Below are 19,713 nucleotides of genomic sequence, written 5' to 3'. Positions count from 1 at the left end.
TATATATATATATATATATATATATATATATATATATATATATATATATATATATATATATATATATATATATAATATATATATATATATATATATATATATAAATAATATATATATATATATATTATATAATATATAAATAAAAATATATAATATTATTATATATATAATAATATAATATTATTATATATATATAATATATATATATATATTATATATATATATATATATATATATATATATATATATAATATATATATATATATATATATGTATGTATGTATATTTATATTGTTGCAATAGATATTGTTATCGTTTAGAAATATATTAACGTTGTAGAGATATAAGAAATGTATCATTAAATTAATAATAAAATATGCATTGATGACTTGTACGATGTTTTTGTAAAAAGAATATTTCTGGATAACATACAGATTAATACAGATTAAATATTTTTTATCGTACATTTGAATTGGGCTGATTCATTTACGGCCACGTTAATACAAATACAAATTGTATATATATATATAATATATATATATATATATATATATATATATATATATATATATATATATATATATATATATAATATATATATATATATATTATATGTATATATAATATTATATATTATTATATATAATAAATTATATATTTTTATTTATATATATTATATATATTATATAATATAATTAAATTAATTATAAATTAAATATAATATAATTAAATAAATTATTAAATTAAATTAATAATAAAATATTCATTGATGACTTGTACGATGTTTTTGTAAAAAGAATATTTCTGGATAACATACAGATTAATACAGATTAAATATTTTTTATCATACATTTGAATTGGGCTGATTCATTTACGGCCACGTTAACAATCTCGTAGCATTTTCTGCATATATTTGAAAGCTTTGACAACGTTTTCATTGAGATCGTCTCACCCCACGACTTGGTTATGCATAGACTTAATGAAAAGCATTTTATAGTTTGCATTTACTTTCATGATCACAGTATATCCATCGATGGTGTCTCTCTTCTTCCCTCTCTCTCTCTCTCTCTCTCCTCTCTCTCTCTCTCCTCTCTCTCCCTCTCTCTCTATCTATCTCTCTTTCTCTCTACCTCGTGGCTATCAAAGAAGTTCATCAGGTTGAGCACCTGATACATCTCGGAGTTCCAAAACATTCTCCGATCTTTGAGTCGTACTAACCTGTATAAACTACGAACGAATGGGGCTGCTCAAAAACGATCATCAACAAAAAAATTCTCACAGAATCTGTCTCATCATCTTCACAATCCGTCCATCACTTGGATGTAGGGTATATATAGCTGTGTGTGATTTTTTATTACATAGAAACACACATTTATTTTAGATCGAGTACCTTTCACGTGTTCGTATTTGCAATGCAACTGTAGAGCACACATTGAAACTACAATACAAGAAGAGGTGGTAGCGTAACTACTGCCACCACATAAAAAGTTGAGCATCTTCAGTGGGTGGATGGTGCAGTTCATATATATTACTATATAAGTATGAGTGCAACTACCACATTGAGACAGGAACGAAAATGAGAGGGGTGTTTTTATAAGTTTTGGTGTTTTTTGTAGAGACAGAAACAAACCTTCAAAATCCCAACATTCACAACTACACAGCAGGAAAAAATCTGTCCGCACTGTTAGTGTTTAAAAAATAAGTGGGGTAGAACTACCTCTCATCGGATGAATAATTTACATAAAGGCTGATCACAATGTACAATCGAGCAATAGTCCATCACAGGATACGACTGTTTTAACATCCGAAAAAGCTCATCAGTATAAAGTGCAACTTTGTTTAAAATTTTGCTTTGACTATTTATTGGTTTAGTGTACGAATTTTGTGTACCAAATACTACTAAAAAATCGCGATGAAAATTCTGGTAAGAAACGATATAATTCCAAAACTAACACTAACGTTTTGGATTAAGGAATTAACGTGTTTTAAAGTAGTGCTTTTAGCGTATTAATTGCAATATTTTATAGAAGATTTTTTAGCGCAGAGTGTTTTTGTTGCATATGAAATAGCAGGTATGTCAAACTGGCGGCCCTCGTCAATGCTGAATGCGGCCCGCGAGAATATTTTGAGAATTGCTAAAATCACTCCAAACCAAAAAACTGTTATTACTATTTGTCGAAGTGTATTTAATTTCCAGAGAAGAACAATCAATTAGATGGTATATTTTTCGAATCAAACATGAATGTACCCATAACATCTCATAAACTTATTCTACACAATCGTCCAGAACAATCGAGACCCTTAAGAAACATTGAATTGAATGCAAACTCAGTCGGTATTATGTTTCGATTAAATTCTGAATATTAGCATAGTATTGTGCACACTCGATTGCACATTCTATATGGAAAAATAGATTGCGACTACCTTCTACCAACGAAAAAGTAATGAAATAACTTGATACACACACTTGCAAACTTCGCAAAACTAATGATGGATTGTCAGAATCGCATCTTCGGCTCAAAACCATTTTCGATCTTAGCAACTTCGAATCCGGCCAAATCAAACCAACAGTTCCGTTCGGTGCCGTCCGAAGCCTATAGAGCCGTTTAAAGCCATTCGGAACCGTTGGAGTCATCGGTTGTCGCACGGAGCGGCTAATCTACAGTGAGAAATGGATCCGGTCGGTCCCACCGAATTTGACCATCTCAATACCCCCGAGTGCCAAGTAAAGGATTCATTCGGCTCCGAATTTCTCCGATTTGCACGGCTCCAACCTTATAATGTTACATCATTGATGTTCGATTGGAGCCACTTCTGTTTTTTTTGTCATAATCATGCCACCATCAATTTTAATAAAAATGATTGTAGCCAAGTTGGAATTTTGTATACCCACATTTTGCAAGATGAATTAATGTACTTTTGAACCTCCCCAAAAATCTAAACCAAAATGATGTGATTACGCTTAAGCCTAAAGTATTTAGATGAAGAATTAAAATAATCGAAATGCCGAAGTCGTGCGATACGTAGCTAATTAATAGATTAGCTCACACAGTCCATACCTCAATTCGCGAATCATCTCCCTACAAGTGCAAAACAAGATTTGCCAATCTTTATGAGATCACACACCATGATCTTCGTCAGATAAAATTATCGTAATTTAACAAAATTATACGTAAAATATGGGTTCTTGTAATAAGAAATGCCACCATATACCACCATATACCCCTTCGAACTTGGAAATTAGCGAAAAATAATGTTTAAACAGGTTTTTTTTTACAATTTTCCTCTTGATCTATCAAAAAATTGCATGCAAATATTTTTGTTATTCATCCTGCGGTGGATAGCACGGATGGCTTGAAAAAGATTCGCAACAGGCTGATGACTTCCCTACCTCAGTGAAAAAGTGTGATTGAGTGATATTTTCTAACAGAAGTGCCGTGTTAGAACGCAACTAATGAGAAATTTCCTATTTTAATAATAAGGATGAAAACAACGCATGTGACTTTAAAAGTAAATTAAACATTTTTTTTTAAATAAAAAAGTGCACAATAAAAAAAAAACATAGCGAATTTGTAAATAAGAAACTATTCCAGATTTGAAGCGAGGAGTACAAAAAGTCAATTTGTTTAACAGTAATGATTTTAAACAGTATTTTATATGAATATTGAGGTATATTTTTTATTCTCAACTTTGCGGCCCACGAATAACTGAAAATCTGTACTTGCGGCCCTCTTATGAATTGAGTTTGACACAGCTGTGAAATAGGATCCCGTTTATTTTGATATCTAGATCATCAGTCGTAGTTTTTATAAGAATTGCTCTTTTTTTTGCTTAAAGAAACTCGTTACATTTTCACCGAAATGGTTTCAAAAACTTATAATACTTTCTAAGTATGCTATGCATTAGCTACATAACAGTAAATAGTATAAAAACTGTAGTGTGATAATGTGTAAAAAGTATTGATTTCGTTCAATTTGCAATATTTTTATGAATTTTATATAATATAAGGAACAAATTGATAAACACAAAACATATCAACTAAATTTAATTTGGGTTGAATAGCTATACAATTTGTTTGTTATGCAAACTTCTTCTTCTTTGTTGTAACAACCATAGTCGACCTAGGCCATTAATGGGCTTGTTTATCATGGAGAATTGTGTGTTGAATATGTGTGTGGAAATGTGTATGTGTTTTATTTTATTTTACCAGGAAGGGGAGTTCCAGTCCCGTTTTCGTACGGGTGTTTATTGAGATTCTTACCCAGTAAACCCCCTGCTTGGAACCCTACCCAATGGATTCACCTGTCGCTATGCTTATTGAGAAAGGGCTAAGCCATAGCATTACATCTTGTTGTTGCAACATGGAACTCATGCCCTAGACCGCCCTAGACGTATTTTAAAGGTACACAACACATTAAATCGCAGAGAGAACAAATGCTATATCTACAGATTCTTTTCAGTTTGCACACAAAAATGGAAGACGTGATTAAATTTGTTAAACCACTTCGATTCTTGTTTGAAACATTTTTGTTAAAAATGGCGAAAAAGAAAAATAATGAAAATAATGATGTTTCACCACATAGCCTTGCATAGGAGCGAGAAGGACGAAGCTGCCGATCAGATAATAATTTAATTTACTCGCAAGCTTAAATAAAACGAGAGGATGACTGTCACAGTCCTCCTGAAAATAGGTCTACCGACAAACCGAATTATAGCAACTTTAGTCAAATCCTCATTAAATACGCGTGCCTCACTGTTATGTATTCTCATATCTTATTTGTTTATTATAATGTACAAGTGGAACAAATGGAACACAACTATTGGAACAAATGGAACGAAGCTTGAAGGAAGATCGACAATTGATTTTATGGTTATTTTATGTTTATGACAATTATTTTATGTTCAATTATCAATGTGTACTCTGATCACCCGGTTACAATAATTCCCATGTCTATGTATACTGTGATCACATGATAACAATATCTCTCTTTTTAATTTCATTTTACGAAATATGGGTCGAACCTTTCTTTTAGTTTAATATTTTTCTTTGGTTGTCCTGTACCGGTATCTTCTTGTTGTATTGATTCTTTTTTCTGTTGTCCAACTGGACGATCAACGGAATTTGATGGTTGTTCTTGTTCTGCTGATGGAAGTGCTGGAACAGGTGCGATTATTGTTTCTTGTTCAGTTTGCAAATCTGTTGGTTCTAATTGATGTAGTGGATCAGGCGCAACTATTGTCTCTTGTTCATTGGTGGTCTCCAAATTTGGTATTTCCTGTTGAAGTAGTGGATTAGGTGCAACTATTTTTTCTTGTTCATTTGTGGTCTCCAAATTTGCTATTTCCAGTTTAAGTCCAAACATATCAACCAAAATATTTGAAGGGCTGTTTGTTTTATTTTTCGTCTGGTTGATCACACGATTTTGACTTTAGTTGGTTGATATGGCTTCGAATGAGTTTTCAACTTCCATGTATATCAGCTAATAAAATAGTGTAATTTACCTTTTCAATCCGCTCTACGACAACACCAACTGCCCAAGTCCATTTGTATTTTGAATACACTTTCGCGTAGACATTTTCTCCCTTCCGAAATATTCGTCTTACCTGCTCGAATGAGACTTGATGTTCCTTTTCGGGTTCCAACAAAGTTAATACCGTTTTCATTTTCCTTCGTAACATAAGTTCAGCTTGCGTTTTGAAGTCGAACGGAAAACATGAAGGAAAACCAGTAGAGAGCGCGCTATTTTCTCTACTTTGTTTATTTTCATGAATCCTCTTTTTAAAATATCGAGAAATCTCTCTGCCTGGCCATTAGACTGTGGATGATATGGAGCTGATTTTAAATTCTTGATTCCATTTTCTTTACAAAAAGTAGGGAATTGCGTGGATATGAATTTACTTCCATGATCAGAAACAGTTGTTGATGGATTCCCATACCGCGCAAATAACTCTTCGAGAAATTCTATACTTTCATTCGTAAAAGGATGTTTAATGATATCGTATCGATAAATGATCCAGAAGAATTTCAAACTCGCATTTTAAAACAGCTTCATAGCTTCATTCACAGGACACCTCTACATCCACGTTTCGGATTATCTTGAATGTTATAGGTAATGTTTGAATAGCTTCATCCAACAATGCTGTGATGTTCTCTTCGAAATGTACAGTCTGTTCCCGAGATACACGGTTCTCGACTTACGCGGATTCGGAGATACGCAGCTTTCTGAATTTGACAGATTAAATTTCAATCAGTACAATTTGCTTCAAGTAAGGTATGAATTGCATTTTTGCTTACAAATTGAAATCGCTTAAAAGCCAGATATGTCCCAAGCGCCACAGATTAAGCTTAAACGACTGGAAAATTGAATATCCATAGAAAAAAAATGAAAGCTCCACAGCTTCATTGGTTTGATCAATAGATGGCGTATTACAACTCATCATTATATTGCTATCCTTTTCTTGCAATGTGTTTCGACAAGTTGCATTTTATTATGACCTATATAGCCTTCTAACTTTCTGAGCAAAATCTATATAAATGGTCGTGTGGTTAGATACGTGGGTATCAACACCAATGACCATTGCTCAAATCTCACTTGCTTTAGTGCTGGTGGTTTCCGTTGGAGTTTAGTATTTAAACAATCGTATCGCCGTTCTAGTTCTAGCGATGCATAACTTCAATGCGAAACCATACAACAGTACAGAGGAAATGAGAAAGCTCTCCTCCAAGCGATGAAGCTCAACTGGTTGGGGTATCCCACCAACAGATAGCGCCACCAGCTTTTTTGCTATTTTTAGAATGCATGAGTCGTTTGGCGTCTGCTAAACGAAGTCTTTCTATATTCCGTTTAGGTAGAGAACTTGAGTCGTTTAGAAGCCGTTTAGTGGTCGTTTAGTGGATTTGTGGCACTTGGGGTGGCCCGTTCCGTTGTAAGTTCATAGGCTGAAATTTCAGCCTGTCAGCTGTTTGCATTGTATAGCAGTTTTCGGCCAGCTATCTAAGTGAGTAAATATACAGGTGGGCTTATCCCAAGGTGTATGAATTTAGAAGGCTGATTTTTATCGCTTCTGTTTATGAATGAAGATTTTAAGAGTGTTTTGAGTATTCGTCAAGCCTCCAGAAAGCTCTTTGGAGCAAAAGTTTTCACTCGTTCTGCCAAAAAGTGATGTTCAAAATTGGTTATAAAAACCATGCTATGAGACCACCTGGACTACATACACTTTGATTCCAGATTCTATCACCTGATTTCTTTAATACACCTTAGGGTAAATGTAAACAACACTGTGTTTTCGAGCAGGTACTCGAATCTAATTCTAGCTTTGTGACTAGAAAAATCTAGACTGAAAATTGCAGGCTAGTTTTTTGTGTGGTTTTGTATGGAGTGTTTACATGATTTCAGCCTCCTACTGTCAAACTCCATACAAAAAACTGACTGGAAATGTTAAGGGCCCCAATATTAGAATTTTCTGCACAAATCATATGAAATAAATGATAAAGTGTATAAAAGTACTAAGTTAAATAAAAAACTGCGAGTGATAAATATTATTTTGATCAAAAACGTGAAATTCGACTTACGCGGATATTCGAGTTACGCGGATTCGTCGGGAACGCAGAAACCGCGTAACTCGGGAACAGACTGTATTAAAGCTATAACGAACTCTTCATCTGGTATGGTTTAATTTTTCATGAGTCGCGAGGTAACGTCCACATATCCAAAATAAGTTGAAAATATGTATTCAATTTCGAAATCATAGCATAATAATGCTAGAGCCCATCTTTGCAGACGATTGGGGTAAATGTACCAATAGTAGTGCAATTTGTAGTGGTACACATGTGTTAATGGATTTAAAGTGTCAGGAAGGTAAATACATGATTATTTTACCACATAGCAATTGGATGTTTTATCTTTGCAATCACAACCATTTTTACCATGAATCACATCAATTTTACGAAAAAATACATATTTTTGTGATTGCTTCGTTGTACCTATAATGGTGGCATGGTTCATATAGTCGTATTGTGTTCCTACAGTGGTGGTAAACAAAGGTGCATCAAAAACAATGTATAATATCAATGAAACTTAGTTTCGAAGCTGTTTTCGTATGAACAGCAAGGATTGCTGCCATAATATTGGTTTCTTGCGTATTTGATTTGATCGATGAAACTATTGACTAAAATACTGCATTAAACCTGTCGTCAACCTACACCTGGAAGAGTGTGCTTGATTTGAAGTCAATTTTTCATTCAGCCATATAAGCGATTTTTGGCCTGTTTTTGGTAAATAACCTACATCAAACTAATTTTTGTTACTTATTTTAGTGAAAACAATACGACATGTCAAAAATATCCTCGAAAAAGTCTAAAACGACCCGTTTTTATTGATTTTATAACTATAACCACTATAGGAACATGCCTGTTTGGTGTACCAATAATGGCGCTATGGTAAAACACTTAAAAATGCATAAATTTGGTCAAAAGGCAAATAATTTTAGTAAAAAAACTACATTTCATAACAGTTATGTTGAAAAACTAGTAATTGCGTGATTATATGGTCATTTAGAACGTTAACAGAAATATGAGTTTCGTTATGAAATCTGAAAATACACGCACAGAAATTTCGCGGCCGCGGAATTCCGCTTGCTGAAAAATGTATGGATATGACAGTTCGAGAAAGTTTCCGTTGACAGTTTGTATATGGATTTGACAGCAGGCGGAATTCCGCGAAATTCCGGTCCGTGTATTTTCGGCCTAAGGATTTTGGAAAATGTTGACACATTTCACAAAATAATGGATTTTTCGGTCACTAAGAAACGGAATGGCCCCATTTAACTTTTAAACCCTTTGTAAAAGGATAAAGAACATTTCACACTAACGTAAATAACTTAATTAATTTTTATTTGCCATATCAAACGAATTTTAGTGCAATACCACCACTATTGGTACTACCACCACTATAGGTACATGGTAATGGTGTAATGTTTTCACCATGGTCGACATGAGTTTAATTTCATTGTTATTGTTTTTCGTTGATAATTTAAAGTTTTCTTTAACATACAGCTCCATTTACCTCTGACCCCTTAGGTCCCCTTTACTAATTATTAGAAATATGTGTTTTAAGTCAATCTGTTATTTTTATTGTTTTTTTATTTCTTTTAATTCATTTAGTATCAGTACCCCTTCATACAACAAAACCAGCAAATAGCACGATAATGACGTGTTGAGGCAACTAGCATAGTGATTCGAAGTAGAACTAGCGATGTGGTTGGTAGCATCAAGGATGAAGCCTGAGCGTGAATTGGAACATGAGGGGAGGGAGTGAATCCGAATGTTCATTTCTATTTTTAGCTCTTTTTTCGCATGGGTTCATCTTACACATGTGTTCACTATCCCCGAAAATGGTCTGTATTTCGTTGGTGTTGTCGGGAATTAACGAATTATTCCTGAAAAGACAATCGAAAACCAGCGTGGTCGGGAGCTTGGGAACAATTTCGATAAAAATAATTTTATCCCGCCTTGTTTGAAAAGGTGCAACTGCAATCACCAAAAGTCATTTACTGAAAAATTCCAGGTGATAACATGGCTTGAGTTTGTGTCCATTATTCCCGAAAAAAATCGCGTAGGTACAGCCCAAAGTAGGTAAAAAGGAGTTGTTGTCATACAGAACAATTGGCCTTCAAGGGAAAAAAGCGCAAAACCAGGATCGACAGCAGTTGGCAGTTGTAAATATTTGTATTGCGCTAAAAACTTGTATTTTACATCCACACTTTATATATATATCGGCATTTTCAACGTGATATTGCGGCTGCTGCCTGTATACAAATATCGACGGCTGTTGTCAAACTGAATCTCAAAATGGTAACATGCCAAACACTAAGAAGACACCTCCTCTATATTCCCCCTTGGGTACAGCCGTTTAAAGACAGACGTCGCATTGCTCAGCAGCTATTCGTTGCTGGGTTATTAACGGGTAATATCGACTGTTCAACTTGGCTTCAACAACTAGATCTGTATGCCTTGGTGGTTCTCCTACGTCCACGCCCCTTGCATGCCATCGTCCGTAGCCGAACTAACTATGGATAAGGTAACCCGCTTACTTCCATGTGCAGCTCATTCAAAGAGGCGCACTCGCTTCGATTGCAACTTCACACTGCAATTCTTCAAAGACCGGTTGTACTCAAGGTGGTCCTGGCCTCTATCGTGATTGTTTCATTCGTGTAAACTAGGTATATAGATACATCAAATATATATTATATATATATATATATATATATATATATATATATATATATATATATATATATATATATATATATATATATATATATATATATATATATATATATATATATATATATATATATATATATATATATATATATATATATATATATATATATATATATATATGGCTATCAGAATAAACGGTAGACCATGTTAAATTTTGAGATTGCCAAGAATTTTTTTTAACTTTGTCGAAAAACTTGCACTCGCGATAACAAAATAAAATTATTTCTTGGCAATCACCAGTTTTGGCTACGGTAGAATAAACAGTAGACCATTTTTTTTATTTTGAGAATGTCAAGATTTATTTTAATTTCGTCGATGGTTTACAAAATGTGATACGTCTTTGTGAAGAGAATAAAGTGAAAAGAGATCGCGTGTAGTGTTCGCAGGGTTTTAATAAACGCGGAGACGGAAGTGTCTTGCGCGGCCTCGTGGCTTGTGTCACGTTGACATATTTGGTTAATCCGTGCGCGGTGTATGTCAGGCTGACGTCTTCTGGATAATCCGTGTGCGGTGTATACAACAGGAGGTCAGCTCCGAACAGTGGTAGGGCCACACCGTGGTCGCCACAGTATTCCCCCATCAGACTGGTGTTACCGGAAACGGAGCGGGATGATGACGCGACGCTGTGATCAAGTGACACCGGTCGAGAAGTCGTTCGGAGATGACGATGTATCTGGTGGTGGTGGGGTAGGTGGTGGCGGCGTTGGCTGTGACACAGGTGTCGGCTCTTGTAGCGAATAGCAGGGCTTCAGGCGGTCGATGGAGATGTTGGTCGATCTACCGTTGATTTGGATCTGGAACGACTTACCGGAACGCTGTAACACCTCGTAGGGCCCTTGATGTGGTGGTGTGAGGGCGGGGCGTACGGTATCGTTGCGGACGAAAACGTGGCTGCATGTCCTCAGATTCGCGTGGACAAAGGAAGCTCTTTTATCGTGCCAGGCGGTCTGCGTTGGTCGAATGTTGTCCATAGCCTTTCTCAGCGTTTGCGTGAACTCGGTCGTGTCGGGGAGATTCGTCTATGGGCTGCTGCAGAAAAACTCGGCCGGAATTCTCAGCGTTCTGCCGTAAACGAGTTCTGCTGGAGAAGCTTTGATGTCTTCTTTGAATGCCGTCCGCAATCCAAGCAGGATGATAGGCAGGTGATTATTATTATTATTTATTTAATCTTCAACGGGCCGTATGGCCTATTAAAGATGTAGGTGATCGGCCCAATGGGTAGAATCTCTGCTACAGATGGCTGCTTTCAGGGTGCGATGGCAGCGTTCGATCAGACCATTGGCCTGAGGATGGTAAGCTGTCGTTCGCAGGTGTTTGGTGCCCAGCGCTCGGGTGAGCTCGGCGAAGAGGGTCGACTCAAACTGCCTCCCTTGGTCGGTAGTGATGAAAGTCGGGACGTCGAAGCGGGCTATCCAACCGCTAAGCAGGGCTGACGCTACCGTTGGCGCTGCGATGTCGGTGATGGGAATGGCCTCCGGCCAGCGGGTGAAACGGTAGATTGTGGTAGGTTCGGCCGCGCTTCTCAAACCGTTTCGGTGAGTCAATGCGCGGATCGCAGTGAAAGGGGTGTGGAACGAGGAAGGGGATCGTACGGAACGCGACACCAAAATGTATACACATTCGTCGCGTATCGGTTGCGTCAACCCGTTCACACTTACGATAAGTTCGAAAAGAAGCACTTGCTACATCGGCAGAATCGCGGACTGGATCGACCTTGCGTGTCGAGTTGATGACCGAGGTGAAATCGGACACCGTGGGAGAAGTTGGGTGGAACTAGTGCAAACGTGCACTTTACTTCGATGAGGGTAATGCTGATCGGTCAACTGACTGAACAGCTGATAAACAAAAGTGGTTATCAAATTGGGCAGAGCCTTCGGCGGAATCTGCAAATTGGTGAGATGCACCAGAACACGAGTGATCTACGTGTCTATGGAAGGTGAACTGACTTCGCCATCAGTTCGAGCTTTATTTATAAGAAAGATGGTGTGAAAGTTGTGACACATTTGGCAACCAGATGTTTGTCAAATGTGAGCTTTCGTTTGGTTTTCCGGGTTTGGGTTTTTTTACAGGTGTTTCTTAAATTATACCTTGCGTGCTTGTGTTTTATCAACTATCCGTGCATTGTGGATGCGGCAAAAGTTTTCCTGTTTAGGCCTGGGTTTTACGGAAGTTTAATTGTTTATCTATGGAGCGTTTTCCTTATTTAAGTTTTGGGGTGTTTACGAGAACGTTTACGCTTCTGGTTTTTAACGTTTCTTTACCTGGCTGCTGGCTATGCGCTTGCGTTTCTGGTGGTTAACGTCTTTTTACCTGGCTTTTGGCAATGCTAAGTTAGATGTGACCTACTGTTAGCAGTAAATCTGCTACACGATGATGGTAAGGCAATAGCGGTAACCATTGCTTATCGGGATCGTCCCAACGATGTCCAGATTGATGTGGGCGAATCCGGTGTCTGGTGACGGCTATCGTACGAGTGGGCTGTGTGTGTGACGATGGACCTTCGTTGTTTGGCAGGCTAAGCAACTGCGGACGAATTCTCTGGTGTCTCGGCGAATGTTCAACAAGATGAATCTCTCAGTCGAATGGTGGTTCTCGCGCTGGGATGGCTCATGCTGTGGACGGCACGAAGTAGTTGTTGTCGGAAAGGTCTCGTGACGTACGGGCGGATGATGCCGGTAGGACAGTCTCAAAACAGTGTCTTGCTGCTGCGGGAATTGGGACGCGTTGAAGGACCAGGCCCGTCCTGATTTTACCGCTGAGGATGTCAGTCAGTTCGGGATCGCGGGACTGGTCTTCGGCCAATGCGTTGAAATCGATAGTAGAAGAGGACTGGATTGTTTCGATACGGGACAGTAGGTCGGCGATGACGTTCTCCTGCCCTTCCACGTGTCGGATGTCGGTGGTAAACTGTCCGATGAAGTCGAGGTGTCGTGCTTGCCTTGGAGATGCTTTGTCCAGCGACTGTTGGAACGCATAAACAAGTGGTTTATGATCCGTATAGATGTGGCACGAGCGTCCTTCCAGGTAGTTACGAAAGTGTCGGACGGCGAGGTACACTGCTGTCAACTCGCGGTCGTAAGTGGAGTATCTACGTTACGCGTTGTCGAATTTCTTGGAGAAGAATCCTAGCAGTTGCATCTGCCCATCGACGACCTGGTGTAGTGCGGCGCCGGCGGCGAAATCAGAAGCGTCACACCAGAGAGATAGCTCCGCCGATTGCACAGGGTGCGCAAGTAAGGCGGCTTGCGCAAGTTGCTGTTTGCTGTCTTCGAAGGCTGCGTCGGTAGCGGGCGTCCAGGAAAGCGGTAGGCGATTGAAAAGCTGTCGCAGATGGTCTCGGTGTTCCTCCGGTGTCCTTGAGGCGACTATGATGTCATCGATGTACGGGAATACGAAGTCGAGACCTCATAGGACGTTGTGGATCAGTCTCTGGAACGTTTGGGCCGCGTTTCGCAACCCGAAAGGCATAGTGGTGTAATCGTAGAGTCCGAAGGGAATGATGATCGCCGTCTTGGGGATGTCGTCCGGATGGATGGCGATTTGGTGGTACGCCTACTGTAAGTCCACCTTCGAGAAGATGGTCTTCCCTTCCAGCTGCATGGTGAAATCGTGCAGATACGGCAACAGATACCGGTCGGGGTTGGTGTGTGCGTTGAGAGCGCGGTAATCGCCGCAGGGACGCCAGGTACCATCCGCTTTACGCACCAAGTGCAGCGGGCTGGCCTAGCTGCTACTAGACGGTCGGCATATCCCGAGTTGTACAAGGGACTCAAACTCTGCTTTGGCTGCTGCATATTTGTCCGGTGGTAGACGCCGTGAGCGGGCGAACGTTGGCGGGCCCGTGGTTTCAATGCGGTGTACTACTTCAGACGGAGTTCTCGTTCGGGGTGAGTTCGTAATGAGATCGGGGAACTCATTTAGAAGGTCAGCTACGGGTGACGACACGTCACATACCTTGACAGTGGACTGTCGGGTTGTGTCCGGCTCACCGGCTACGTGGAGGTTAGATTGCGCGTCAACTAAACAGCGATGGCGTAGATCTACAAGTAAATGGTAATGGCGCCGAAGCGTAATGGCGCACTCCTATGATGGCAGAGCTTACGTCCGCGATAACGAAATTCCACACAAAAGGACGGCGTAAACTAAGATTAATGGTACAGAGGTACTCACCACATACCACTATCGGCGAACCGTTGGCTGCATATAGCCGCGTCGTTGACGGCTTCGTGGGGATGTAGTTACTTGACTTCGGGATGACGGAAACATCAGCGCCAGTGTCGATAAGGTAGCGATGTTGTGTTTTGTGGTCGAAGATCACTATCCGGTTGCTGACAGGTGAGATGGTGTTCACTTGCGATCCGATGTTCCTGGCGCATCCTCATGCTGATGACGGCGGTTGACCCGAGCTCGGGGACACGGGGGCTGGATACGAGCAAGGCTGTCGGCAGGATCGTGCTGTTCTTCCAAAACGGCAATGGTAGTAGCACTGTCCATCGGTGGCGCCAGTGGCACGACGTGGCGGTGTCGGTGGTTGTGAACGAGGGTGAGTCCGGAAGCGATTGCTTTGGCGCATGAACTCGTTGAGCTGGCGGCCACTTTCCGCGTCATTTGTGCTTCGAAATCGTTCGTTGTGCGTACCTCGGCCATGGTGTTGCAAGCGCTGGTCGTGGCGAGAGGTGAAATGCATTCGACTAAAGCGTCGGCGACAGCGGTCTTGTCTGCTGTCGCTCCTTGTGCGGCGATAACGGCCGACTGCACGTGTGGAGGTAGTTTCCCGATCCAGAGGTCCACCAGGAGCGATTCGATAATCGTATATCGATATATATATACTAGACACATAGATATACATATATATATATATACATGTATGTATATATTTATATATATATACTAGCTGGCCCGACAAACTGAGTTATTCCAAAAAACAAAAATATTCCATTATTGGGGCCCTTTCCGTTATAAGTTCGTAGGCTGAAATTTCAGCCTGTCCGCTGTTTGCATTGTATAGCAGTTTTCGGCCAGCTATCTAAGTGAGTAAATATACAGGTGGGCTTATTCCAAGGTGTATGAATTTAGAAGCCTGGTTTTTATCGCTTCTGCTTATGAATAAAGATTTTAAGAGTGTTTTGAGTATTCGTCAAGTCTAAAGAAAGCTTATTTTAACAAAAGTTTTCACCCATTTTGTTAAAAAGTGACATCCAAATTTGGTTTTAAAAAATATGCTATGAGACCACCTGGACTACATACACTTTGATTTTAGATTCCACTACGTCATCTCTTTGATGCACCTTAGGGTAAATGTAAACAACACTGTGTTTTCGAGCAGGCACTCGAATCTAATTCTAGCTTTGAGGCTAGAATAATCTAGACTGAAAATTGCAGGCTAGTTTTTTGTGTGTTTTGTATGGAGTGTTTACATGATTTCAGCCTCCAACTGTCAAACTCCATACAAAAAACTGACTAGAAACGTGAAGAGCCCCATTGCTTCATTAGTTGGCATAGGATGGATGAGCAAATTGATAGATATGAATGTCTAATAATCTAAACCTTCAGCAATCATTCATAAGGTTAAGATTCATTGATAATTCATTAGAATAAAAAAGTAATTATATGACTTGTACCTTACTACTTTTGATATCCATTAGTGTTATAGCAACTGTAAAAATATTGCTTAGCCATCTTTTGTTAAAATTATGATATTGAAATCATAATCAATGTGTAAATGTTTTTGTTAACCTAAAAAATGTAAATGCATTTATTAACCTGTATCATTGTCCTAATAAGAGTGTTTTTCAACTAAATGCAATTATGATTTAGATGGCCACAAACATAGATTTGATAAAAAAAATATTTTTCAAATATTTAACTTAATTAAAATTATTTTACATATTTTTTATGTTCTATTTATTGGAAATATTACTCCAATTTAAAGTTTCAAGGGTTTTTAGATTTTTTCTTGAATATTTCTCATAAACTATATATATTACTTGTGTTTTTGAATTTAATATCCTAGATATTGGTTAATCTTAAAGCAATTTTTTTATTTGCATAGCAGTTGAAAATATTCTTTTTTTTAAATAATGCACTCTGGTCGGTCGCGTGGATGACAAAATTCAAAATTGGCTTCGAATGACAGCTTTCAGGGCAATGTTCAAGAACAGATAGGAGAGTCTGTCACCTCCGATACTTCGAAGTACTGCACTGTACTCCGTTCATGGTGGCTTCTAATAGCGGGATCAACTTCCCAGGGAAGTGGTACCGCTGCATGATGTTCCATAGGTCGTTCCGGTCTATAGTGTCGTAGGCTTGAGGGCCCTAACCTCATCGAGCACAATTCGGGACGTTACATCCCCTGAGGGATTTTTTTTCAGTTTCAAACCCCAAGCTTCCAATCGTAAGTCCGTTTTTCTTGCGTGGTTTTGATTCGATTGGTCCGATTCAGTGCTTCTTCCTGTTGACTATTCGTTGTGACGGTGGTTTTACGAGGGTGACTTGCAAGGCCTCTCCCTTAACCTACAGTATCGTCGTAGGGCCTACGCTCGCTGGCTTTTTAGAGTCCTGCAGCAAGCCAAGACGGGAGAAGCCAGCACAGCCTTTCAGGAACAGACATCAAGAATAGACGCTCCCAGGTAAAGTCATGAAGATCAATAATCTACCCCTCTCCCCTCCTCCTCATTATTTAACCATGCAACCCATCCGCCCGTATACCCAAGCTTGGATAATTGAGAGACATGCTACCGTTTTGAGCGACGGGGACGTATTGAGTAGGAATACGTGGTGGAGAGCCTATGTTAACCTTCTAGAGGTTCCGGATCCACCCCCTTTCAGCGAGATTACTGCTACAACACTGTCAATAGAACTAGGGCTGAGTATTGAAGCTACCTTGACCGTTCTCGACTCTAACTCGCTGCACCAACGGGTCGGAGTTCCTTATGCTTTCTCACACCTACTCACCATTCGGGTCGACCCGAACTCGCTGTAACCACGGGAATGAACCCATCTGAACCGACCCGACCTGAACTCGCTGCACCAATAGGAATCATTTATGCTTGCTTGCACCTACCGGAATCATTGCACCTACTAAACCTATGTACCTTTTTGATCACCAGGTTCACGAATTATACGGACGTCACACGAGGCGTAAACTCAAAAAGTTTACGCTTGATTTGTATGGAAGAGCGTAAACTTCCTGTCAAAAGATTATAGGGTTGTATGGCTGAAATTCAGTTTACGCCAAAGTTTACGCTTCGAGTGACGTCCGTATTAAAATGCTGCGCACTTCGCAGGGAGCCTAGCAACGGTGCCCAGCGATTCTGGTGTCACTTTCACTTCCCAGCATTTCAACTCATTACGCTTTTTATGTTTGAATTAATAAAATAAATTTCATCGTCAGAATGCCTGTATACAATTTCTTCCTCTCTTGAGCTTAAGCTCTTAAGAACGGACAAACTTTGACAACAAATGGCCGTCTGACTCACCAACACACTTAACCCTTTTACAGCTCACTCAGGAAGCTGTGCAAGAGACGGGCAGCTCGGAAAGCTACTGGACATCTTTGCTGTAGGGCGAAAGGAGATGGCCTGAGAAAATGAGTGACAGGCAATATTGTTTTTCCTTCGCTTTGCATAGCGGGAGAGCGTAATTACGAGATAACTCAACAATCAAAACCAGATGTGTGTGAAACTGATTTATTGAATCTCTTTAAACCTAACATATAATTGTTACAAATGCTTTAATGTCATTCTGTATAAAAACAGGTTCTTTTCCAATAAAACTTGATGTTTCTAAATATTTTGTTACATAGTACTTTGCCTAGTTGGGTTATACTGTACTCACATTCCACATCATACGTCGTAAACAAAATGTTTCATTTAGAAAATGAAACTCAAATTTGTCAATTGACTATGACATTATAATGAGTCCATTGTGCATATCTAAAAAAACTTGAGTCGCTGTAGGAACAATGTGTAGTTGCTCATAATCAAATCTGAAATCTCTGTATCTTTGTGCTACTTAAGTATACACATCAATATTAATTTTTATAATTTGTATTGTACATTTTTTCTCTAGTGTGTTGTTGTTTGCATTATTTTAATGTTGGTTGAATCATTAGCACAAAACAATCAATATTTGCCCCCGGATAAAGGTTATGCTTATGACAAACCAAACCAGCAGTTTCCCTCTTCACCTCAACCACAGCCTTCTCCTGGACGTCCAGCACCCTCTTATGGTCCACCTTCTCAGGATAACGTTAGTACCTAGAGTTTGGAACGTACAAACGAACGAATTATTAATGTGTTTTTTTTTCTAATATTTGAAGCATCATCATGAACCTGGAATGCCTTTCGATTTCCAATATAAAGTGAATGACATTGAAACTCAAAATGATTATTCTCATAAAGCAGTGAGTGATGGAGATGTGACTCGTGGCGAGTATCGAGTTCAACTTCCGGATGGACGCACACAAATTGTGCGCTATACTGCTGACTGGAAGAATGGTTACAATGCAGAAGTTAGTCTTGAAATAAAATTTGAGAGTCTTGCATATTTTAAATTAAGATTGGTTTTCTTTTTTAGGTATCATACGAAGGCGAAGCGAAATATCCAGAAGGACTTGGCCAAGGTGGTGCTAATGCAGGAGGATATAAGTACTAAAAATTGAAACTCTGTTCGTTCATCGCTCATCTCTCATAGATCGACATAATTGTCCATACTCGCATTCGATAAGACTACGATTTATTTGACAAACATGTACCATCAAAATAAGCTCCAGCAATAAATACAATGAAGTCATAATTAAAATAAGATAATTAATATATGGGTCGAATAAAGTCCGCATTAAGCACTGCAACTAGCTACCATCGATAAACATCGGTGTTTTGTTCATTATTGGTTGAATGTTTGTTATGTACAGAGACCTCTAGATTAGTAAGATATTGATTGTTCAAGTCGTTATAAAATAATGATTGTTATTGATGATAACGGGGAGAAACATAGAATGCCAGCGCAAGTGTCAAGTGGTCTTTCCCGAAATCAACGTGCGATTAGAAATAGTGGATTTTTTAACCACTTCTGTTACGAACTCTTTACCGTACCACTGTTACGTACTGCTATACATGAATTCATTGAAATAAAGGGAAGTAAAAAAACGCTAACCGCCGCGCGTGAATTATTTCGGAAACCTCCTATATCATGCTAACGCAACAATGATAATTAAATGTGTAGGGATTTCTCGATATAACTTTCCCGTTCGGCTTCTGGTTTTAGGCTAATTTTATTTCCTATCATTCTTTACATGTATTCGCTTATTCGTGCACTATTAGTGTAGCGCTGGCTATCTGTACTAATTCAATACTTAACATACCGCCCCCCGTGGAAAGGTTACTTTCTACGACTCTTCCTGTAACAATTTTCCTACCCGTAGCTAT

The 19,713-nt window shown here is 38.9% G+C and overlaps 1 protein-coding gene across 1 annotated transcript; it reads left to right on the top strand.

Annotated features, from left to right (window-relative positions):
* The first annotated feature begins 1,356 nt into the window (after positions 1-1,356).
* Positions 1,357-19,434, top strand: LOC121601144 (pro-resilin-like). Its single transcript, XM_041929939.1, has 4 exons — positions 1,357-1,924; positions 18,356-18,535; positions 18,606-18,797; positions 18,863-19,434. The coding sequence occupies exons 1-4, from the start codon at positions 1,913-1,915 to the stop codon at positions 18,938-18,940; spliced, it is 462 nt and encodes a 153-aa protein (XP_041785873.1). The 5' UTR covers positions 1,357-1,912; the 3' UTR covers positions 18,941-19,434.
* Positions 19,435-19,713: the final 279 nt, after the last annotated feature.

The sequence above is a fragment of the Anopheles merus genome, unplaced genomic scaffold (genome assembly GCF_017562075.2).
Source record: "Anopheles merus strain MAF unplaced genomic scaffold, AmerM5.1 LNR4000033, whole genome shotgun sequence".
NCBI lineage: Eukaryota > Metazoa > Arthropoda > Insecta > Diptera > Culicidae > Anopheles > Anopheles merus.
The sequence above is the reverse complement of the archived record's forward strand: the minus strand, read 5'-3'. Positions and strand labels throughout refer to the sequence as shown.

Excerpts from the sequence above, each read along its gene's own strand:
- LOC121601144 (XM_041929939.1), top strand. Across the intron at positions 18,536-18,605 it reads GTCCACCTTCTCAGGATAAC|CATCATCATGAACCTGGAAT; the intron begins GTTAGTACCTAG and ends TAATATTTGAAG. Across the intron at positions 18,798-18,862 it reads AGAATGGTTACAATGCAGAA|GTATCATACGAAGGCGAAGC; the intron begins GTTAGTCTTGAA and ends TTTCTTTTTTAG.